At 37.2% G+C, this 9,053-nt stretch overlaps 1 protein-coding gene across 1 annotated transcript; it reads right to left on the bottom strand.

Moving 5' to 3' along the window:
• Positions 1-369: 369 nt before the first annotated feature.
• On the bottom strand, positions 370-3,239 carry LOC112701565 (zinc finger BED domain-containing protein RICESLEEPER 2-like). The gene is made up of 3 exons (XM_025752307.1): positions 3,169-3,239; positions 1,190-3,049; positions 370-508 (listed from the first exon to the last, which is right to left on the bottom strand). The coding sequence occupies exons 1-3, from the start codon at positions 3,237-3,239 to the stop codon at positions 370-372; spliced, it is 2,070 nt and encodes a 689-aa protein (XP_025608092.1).
• Positions 3,240-9,053: the final 5,814 nt, after the last annotated feature.

Genomic DNA, 9,053 nt, shown 5'->3' on the forward strand with positions numbered 1-9,053 from the left:
AAAGCGTGGCCTAAGAAAGCGTGACCAAAGGAGAAGAAAACGTGGTCAAAGGAAGGAGAAGTGTGCCACATGAAAAGAAGGGAGGCAAGCATTGCCCTCCACAAGGGCACACTGCCCTCTAGGAGGGCAACATAAGGGAACAAAGCATGAAAGGCAACTCTGCCCTGCCCACTACAAGGGCAGAGCACAAATTTGTGCCTTGGAATCAAGAAGAATAAAACCTTGCCCTACCCTCCACAAGGGCAGTATCGGGCTCACCAAGGGAAGAAAATCAAAGAAAAATGTCTATAATGCTTGCCACAAGAGTTGAACACGGAACCATGAGGAAGCAAGGAACTAGGCTCCATTATGGTTAGGGGTGGAAACAGGCTAGGCCAGGCCAGGCTTTACTCTTAACAGGCCAGGCCTGTAATAGAGTATGTTGGCCTTAGCCTGGCCTGTAGCCTGGTATAGGCTTTTTAATGAGTATCGAGCCTGGCCTGTTGTTAAATCTGGCCTGGCCTGAAGCCTGTTAATAGGCCTTTTTTAATAGTAATTAAATTTAAGATATAATTTAATTTTTAAAATTATAAAATATAAAATAATAAATTTGTGAATAATATTGATACAAAATAAAGACAAAATATCAATAAATAATTATTATTAATTAAAAAAAAATAATATATATAAATATATTCCCACTTGACTACTTCCAAAATATGTAACATATCAAAAGAAAAAGAATTCATCAATATCAAGAGTTGTAACAAAACCAACTAAACATAACATCAAATAAAAACTAATAACTACTTAAATCAAAATACAGTAAAGAAAATGTTGGACAATTAATCGATTAATCTTCCAAGCTTGCAAGTGATTTAATCTTCCTGTTCCAACACCTTGAAAGAAAAAAGAAAACATACACATATCATTAGATTTTTAAATAATATAAATGCAACAAATACTTTTTTATTAGTACAAAAGAGAATGTTCAAAATAAAATTGTGGTCATAATCTTAGTATAAGTGATATGATACTTCATTTATAAATCATGAAAATTCAACTTTATTATTCTAACTACTCACATCATACCAATATCAATGTTTTCACATTTAAAAAGAGAAAATATTTTCTATAACATAGATACTTAGTCAAAAAGAGAAATATTAGAAAGTTAATTTTTACCTTTGGTTTTTTCTTCAAACCATACTTGTTCCGAAGCCAATCTCCTCCACAAATGAGAGCTTCAATGGACTCTTGATTTAGTCGAGAACGATATTCATCAATAACTCTTCCTCCAGCACTAAATGAAGACTCTGAAGCCACTGTTGAGACAGGAATTGCTAATATGTCCGCTGCCATTTTAGATAAAACCTTGAATTTCAAGCTATTGTTTTTCCACCACTCCAAAGCACTAAAAGACTTAGAATTGCCTTCAGGAATGTAAGCACTCTCATCAAGATAAACTTCTAATTCTGATTTTGTTGGATGAATGGCTTCTTTTTCTCGAACCATATTCAACATTTCATCGATTCCACTAATTTCAGAACTAACCACATTAGAAGAAGCAACTAGACTATTAGTGTTAACTCCACTTATTATTGTCTCACCATGATATTTTTCAGCATATTCATCATACATTTCTTGCAATGTATTCTTCACTTTTTCAATATTTTCAGCAGCCACATGCTCAGGTTTGTAAATTAAAGGAAAACAGAATTTAATAACATGTAATTTGCACCTAGGATCCAAAACACAAGCAAGAGACATTACCATATTGCATTCTCCCCAATATTTGTCAAACTTTTCTTTCATTGAGGTTGCCATTTCTCTCATGAAGGAATCTCTATCTTCAATAGCATCATCAATTACTTGTTTCACTCTCCAAACTTCAGGAAGGTACAAGTTTGCAGTAGGATACTCACTACCAGAAATGACATGAGTAGCAAGATTAAAAACTTTTAAAAGTTTGCAAATCTTCTCAACTTTTCTCCAATCCTCTGATGATGGTTCGTAATTGTAATGAGGTTCTCTTTCCTTATACACAGGAAACACTGATTTAAACTTCAAAGCCACAGATAACATGTTGTAAGTAGAATTCCATCTTGTAGGACAATCAATTATGAGTTTTTTCTCCTTCAAACGCTTGTTTTCAGCAATCTCAACAAATGTTTTAAATCTTGAATCATTAAAATTGACATACTTGACACTCTCACGAACTTTATGAATAATATCTTTAATTTTACCTAGCCCATCTTGTACCAACAAATTCAGAATGTGTGCACAGCACCTAACATGAAATAAACTACCACCAACAGGTAATGAGTTGTTATCTGAAATAGTATCCTTAAGAGCCCTTAGACATGAATCATTATAGGAAGCATTGTCAACAGATACTGAAAAGACTTTATTTTCAATTCCCCAAGTCTTCAAACACTTGAAAATAGCATCAGCAACATCAATGCCACGTCTAGGAGCAGGTACCTGAACAAAACTCAAAACCCTCTTTTGAAGATTCCATCCTGCATCAATAAAGTGACCTGTGATAACAATATATTCAACAATTTGATGGCTTGATCTCCACATGTCAGTTGTCAAACTTATCTTCCTAACACCTTGTAACAAAGCCTTCAATTGTTTCTTTTCAGCCTCATATATTGCCAAGCAATCACTTCGAGCAGTTTTACGAGAAATTTTATGAAATTCAGAATTGGCATATTGGAAGCCCCACATCCAAACTTCATCCTCAACAATGCTGAAAGGATGCTCATGAACCATAATTGCTGTAGCGATTATTTGTCTCATCTTCTCTTGAGAATATCTTGCACCTGGTGTCACAAAGGGATTAACACTTGAATTAGAAGGTTGAAATGGAATCAATGGTTGCTTCTTTTGTGCAGCAACATGCAATCTTCTTTGTAAGCAACTATTAGAATGCCTCCATAAATGTGAAGTACTAGCTCCTTTTCCAGCATAAGAAAACATTGATTTGCAATACTTGCAAATAGCTTTTGTACCTTCAGAACTTTCAACTTGATCAAAATCATCCCAAATTGGTGAAGTCTTCTTCCTTTTTTTGTAACAACAGTTTCATTACTACCATTTTCACCCGTGACTGGTTGATTTGTAATAGTTGTTGTGTGTGTTGGTACAATGCCAGTGTCTGTTGTTGGTATTGTTGGTACTGACTGATTAATTTCTTCTCCATTTAAAGAAATAGAATTGGCCAATGGATTACTTGGAGTTACAGATTCAGCCATTTCTAAAGCTTATTATAATGCCTAAACAAAAATTAACAGACAACATTATCTCATGATTTTTTTGGCTTTCATCATATCAATGGCATAAAGTAAGAACCTTTTAATAAAAAAAAATTGATTATATTCAAAAAAGTAGAAATAATATCACAACACAAACAAAAAAATCGAATTTAAAAGAAGATCTTTGACAGAACAAAAACCCTAATTGATGAAAAATATTTAATATTATAACAACATATATAAAAAATAACAAAATAAAAAATAATGACATGAGAAAGAAGAAGAAGTACTTGCAGTCAAAGGAAGAGAAGATGAAGAGGATGGTAGATCGGTAGCTGGTAGTGGTAGGAACGTGTAAAGTGGAGAAGAGAAAAGAAAAAGACCGTGTATATGTATATTTCTTTATTAGTGTGGAGGGAAAGTTTTTAGAAATATTTTATTTGATTGACTTTTGATATTCCAATATCAAAGATTAAAGATATTAAGAAAATAAAAATGCATATATATAATTAAAGAGATAAATGGCTGAGTGGATAAAGGTATTTTCATAAGATGGAAGACCCAAGTTCAAATCCTTCCAATAGCATTTTTATTACTATAATAAAACTCTCTATATATATTTACAGGCTCAGGCCGGCCTGACAGGCCCAACAGGCTATTTCAAAAGCCTAGGCCTGGCCTTTTAAAGAATATAGGCTTTTTTAATAGCCTGAGCCTGGGCCTATTTCCTATCAGGCCAGGCCAAACACAGGCCAGGCTGCAGGCCCCTGGCAGGCCGCCTGGCCTATTTCCACCCCTAATTATGGTGCCAAGAAAGCCAAGGAAATTGAGTAGCATGTGTTTCTGCCATGATTCGAACACGGGACGTCAAAATGGAAACACTGCCCTGCCCTCCGCGAGGGCAGGGCAGCATTGTATTGTGGCATGAATCTGGCGCACCAAGGCACCATTCTGGCGCACCACAGCATCATCTGGCAGCACCAGCAGCGCACCACAGCACAATTCTGGCGCACCAACTTTTTCTGCCCTGCCCTCCGCGAGGGCAGGGCAGCATCCTGCGCACCAAGCCTGCACCACGCTGCACCACGCACGCACCAAGTACCAAATCCTGCCCTGCCCTCCACAAGGGCAGGGCAGCCTCCTGGAAGCTATTATTTTTGGGCCAAAAATTGAATTAAAAATCCAATTTAATTCATTTCTTCACCAAATCAAAAGCCCATTCAAATCCCAAAATCCAAGAATAGAAAGTGTATAAATAGGAGCTAGTTTGATGTAATTAGGACCTTTTACTTGACTTTTTAATTTTGCACTTTCTTTGAGCTTTGAATTTTTGCAACTTTTCTTGAGAGACTAAACCGAGATTTCAGAGAATTGGGGAGGAGAATTGATCTCTCTTCTTCCTCGTTCTTGCTTGGGCATTTTTCATTTCCTTGTTTTGAGTTTTGGGTGTGAAGAATTGAGGAAATTCTGTCTCAATCTCCACTCAAGAGCTCTTTAATTCCTTTTCTGCATAATTGAATTCATTTACATTCTCTTTACTGCTTCTTCTTCAATTTCTTGTTAATTGCTTTGAGAACTTGGATCTAGGAAGGCAACTAAGATCTAGGCTCTGCTACCTAGTCTCTGGAGTCCTGAGATCCCAATTTACTTTTGGTTCTTCTGTGAACCCTGCTGCACTTTACTTTCAATTTCTGTTTGAGTTCTCATTGCTTCCAATTCAATTTCTGCTTTATTAATTGTGGCAATTCAATTTCTCTTTGTTTAGATTCTGCAATCCCAGTCCTCAAATCCCTTTTACATTCAAGCCATTTACATTTCTTGCCATTTAAGTTACTGTAATTTACATTTCTTGCACTTTAAGTTTCAGTCATTTACTTTCTTGTTCTTTAAGATTCAGCAAGTTTATTTTCCTGTTCTTTAATTTACTGCGATTCTCCCTTTTCCCTTTATATTCCAAGCAATTTAGCTTCTGTTAAATACAACCCACTCAACCAAAACTTGATTCGCTTGACTAAATCAACCACTAAACTAAAATTGCTCAATCCTTCAATCCCTGTGGGATCGACCTCACTCATGTGAGTTATTATTACTTGATGCGACCCGGTACACTTGCCGGTGAGTTTTGTGTTGGATCGTTTTCCACACATCAAGTTTTTGGCGCCGTTGCCGGGGATTGAAATAGATTGACAATGATTAAGTGAAGTGGAGATCTAGATCAAGCATTTTTTCTTTTCTGTTATTTTAATTTTGACTAACACACTAACTGTTTGAATTTTTGCTTAAACTAACTAAAACTTCATTCTAGCTATAGATTGAAGTTTCATTGGTTTTCTGGATCTGTGTGTTTATTGTTGTGTGTTTGTATGTCAGGTACAGGAAGATCTTCCCCTGTCCTCTCTGAAATTGACCAAAGAACTCTTCGGAGAATAAGAAGAGCCGAAAGAGGGAAGAACGTTATTGGAGAGGAAGAATCTGAGGAGGAATTCCAAGAAATGGAAGGAGATCTCAATCAACCAGGAGAAGGGGCCAACAATAACCAACAACAATGAAGAGTCCTGGCTTCATATACATTTGCAAATGCTAGACACTGTGGAAGTAGCATTCTTCCTCCTAATGTCAATGCAAACAATTTTGAACTAAAGCCACAACTCATCACTTTGGTTCAAAACAACTGTTCTTTTGGAGGAGGGCCTTTGGAGGACCCTAATCAACATTTATCTACCTTCTTGAGAATCTGTGACACTGTGAAAACCAATGGTGTGCCTCCTGATAGCTACAAGTTATTGCTCTTTCCATTTTCTCTCAGAGATAAAGCCACTCAATGGCTAGAGACCTTTCCAAAAGAAAGCATCAACACTTGGGATGACTTGGTAAGCAAGTTTCTTGCCAAATTTTATCCCCCTCAAAGAATCCTAAGATTGAAGACTGAGGTGCAGACATTCACTCAAATGGAGGCTGAAAACTTATATGAAGCATGGGAAAGATATAAGGCTCTATTGAGGAAATGTCCACCAGAGATGTTCACTAAGTGGGACAAGTTGCAGAACTTCTATGAGGGACTCACTCTTAAGGCTCAAGAAGCACTTGATCATTCAGCTGGAGGGTCTTTGCAACTCATGAAAACTACAGAGGAAGCTCAAAACCTCATTGATATGGTGGCCAATAACCAATATTTCTTTGCTCATAAAAGACAACGCCAACCATCACAAAGAAGATGAGTAATGGAGTTGGAAGGAGTGGATTCAATTCTAGCTCAGAACAAGATAATGCAGTAGCAGATTCAACAACAGTTTGAGCAAATGGCCAAAAGGATTGATGGCTTGCAAGTTGCATCAGTGAGTGCCACAAGCCAACCACCAACTACTTGGGTGCAAAGTGAAGAAACTCAAGAGGAGCAACAGCAAGAGCAAGTCCAGTACATGCACAACCAAAATCCTGGAACAAATGAAGTCTATGGTGATACTTACAATCCATCTTGGAAGAACCATCCCAACCTCAGATGGGGGGACAACCATAATCAAAACCAACAACCATGGCAAAGAAACTCAAGTCAGAACAATTGGAAAAGCACAAACCACAACCCCCAGCCAAACACTAACCAAAATACATACAGAAAACCACAAAATAATTACCCCAACTCTAACCATTATCCACCCAATAACCACCCAACAAACCAAAATACCTATCATCATCTATCAACACCCCAAAACCAACCAATCTCACAAGACTCTCAGAGGATCACTAATCTAGAGATGCTCATGGAGAAAATGATGAAGAACCAAGAATTGACAACAAAGAACCAAGAAGCTTCCATGAAGAACTTAGAAAGGCAAATTGGGCAAATCTCCAAACAGATTTCTATTGAAAAACCATCAAGCTCACTACCAAGTGACACCATTCCCAACCCAAAGGAAGAATGCAAGGTCGTGCAACTAAGAAGTGGAAAAGTGTTAGTGGATGGCAACCAAGGAGCAACCAAGAATAATGACGATGAGCCAACAAAGAATGATGAAGCCATCAACAAGGACATGATAAGCAAGAATGTCCCAGAAAAACTCATAGAGGAAAACAGCGAACCACAGAATCTAAAGAAAGGAAAGCAGATCATGGAAGAACCAAATCCAAAACAACATCAAGTGGAGAAGAGCTCAACACCACCACTACCGTATCCACAGAGATTCCACAAGGAGACAAAGGATCAGCATTTCCACAAATTTCTTGAGACTTTCAAGAAGTTGGAAATCAACATACCTTTAGCTGAGGCGTTGGAGCAAATGCCTCTGTATGCCAAGTTCTTGAAAGAGTTCATCAACAAGAAAAGAAGTTGGAATGAAAAGGAGACTGTAATGCTTAGTGAAGAATGCAGTGCACTCATTAAAAAGGGACTCCCTCCCAAGCTTGAAGATCCTGGAGGTTTCTTCCTACCCTGCACTATTGGAAACCTATTCATCAACAAGGGGATGTGTGATTTAGGAGCAAGCATAAATCTAATCCCATCTTCTTTAGTGAAAAAGCTTGGCATAGAGGAGGTGAAACCAATACAGATGTCTTTGGAGTTGGTGGACCAATCAGTAATATATCCTAAAGGGCTGATTGAGAACCTTTTAGTTAAGGTTGACAAGTTCATTTATCCTGCAGATTTTATGATCCTGGATTCTTCAGAAAATGGAAATGACTCCATAATACTTGGTCGACCATTTTTGGCCACTGCTAGAGCCATTGTGGATATAGAGCAGGGAGAGTTAACCCTCAGGATGCATGAGGAGAGCATCATCTTGAAAGTCTTTCCAGAATTACAAAGGAATGAAGAAACAAGCAAAACAAGTGGTGATTTTCTTCCAAAGCAAGCAACCGACAAAGTAGTAGAACAGAAAAACAAGCAGATGCAAGAAGAAAAAGGAATTCAAAAGGAAGCAGGGGTGATAAACAAGGGGTGATAAACAAGAAGGAAGGTACACAACCCAAGTCACTGTCAAGAAAGAAAGATCAACAAGAAAGAAAAAGATGAAGAGCAAGAATAAGGCTCACAAAGGGTGGAAGAACAAGAAAATTCCAACTGAGGGATTTTCCAAAGGTGACAAAGTACAATTAGTATATCAACAGCTAGGAACAGAAGATTATTACACTGTCAACCAAGTACTTTCTCTTGAGCATATGGAAATTGAGCATCAAGGCACACAGAGAAAGCTTACAGTGAGAGGTGACAAGTTGAGACATCACCAACATCAACCACCCTAAAGGGAGTTCAATGTCAAGCTAGTGACAATAAAAGAGCGCTTCATGGGAGGCAACCCATGATTTAAGATTTCTGTCTTCTCTTGCATTTAATAAGCTATGATTCCTCTGAGTATGATTTTGAACTTTCATGCCTGATAAATGCATACATTGTTTTGAAGCACATGTCAAACTTCTAAGTTTGGTGTACCTTAAGGCACACCCAAGTTCATTTTTCAAAAAAGGGGATTATTCTTAGAACATATGCATAATTCTTTTGATGAAGCATATGACCAAACACTAAGTTTGGTGTCTGCATGTGTAACAATGTTCAGAAGATCATTTTCCTATTTATGGAATCAAAACCATACAGAAAGGGATCATGCATCAAGTTTTTATCATAAAATACATCAATTGTGAAGAATGGTTTGCATTGATAAGCCGTCCCCTCAACAAGAGATAAGTTTGGTGTTCACCAACTTTTAGCATTTTCATTTAAGGACGCAATTGATCACAAAAAAAAAATTAAATAACAGTTAAACAGAACAGAACAATTTTTTTTCTTTATTTACAAGTCAATAGCTAACGTTTATATTAATA

This window comes from Arachis hypogaea, chromosome 7 (genome assembly GCF_003086295.3).
Source record: "Arachis hypogaea cultivar Tifrunner chromosome 7, arahy.Tifrunner.gnm2.J5K5, whole genome shotgun sequence".
Classification (NCBI taxonomy): domain Eukaryota; kingdom Viridiplantae; phylum Streptophyta; class Magnoliopsida; order Fabales; family Fabaceae; genus Arachis; species Arachis hypogaea.

Excerpts from the sequence above, each read along its gene's own strand:
- LOC112701565 (XM_025752307.1), bottom strand. The coding sequence starts at position 3,239 with ATGGCTGAATCTGTAACTCCAAGTAATCCATTGGCCAATTCTATTTCT. Across the intron at positions 3,050-3,168 it reads AATGGAGAAGAAATTAATCA|GAAGAAGACTTCACCAATTT; the intron begins GTCAGTACCAAC and ends TTACAAAAAAAG. Across the intron at positions 509-1,189 it reads GGAGATTGGCTTCGGAACAA|GCTTCAGGCCAGGCCAGATT; the intron begins GTATGGTTTGAA and ends GCCTATTAACAG.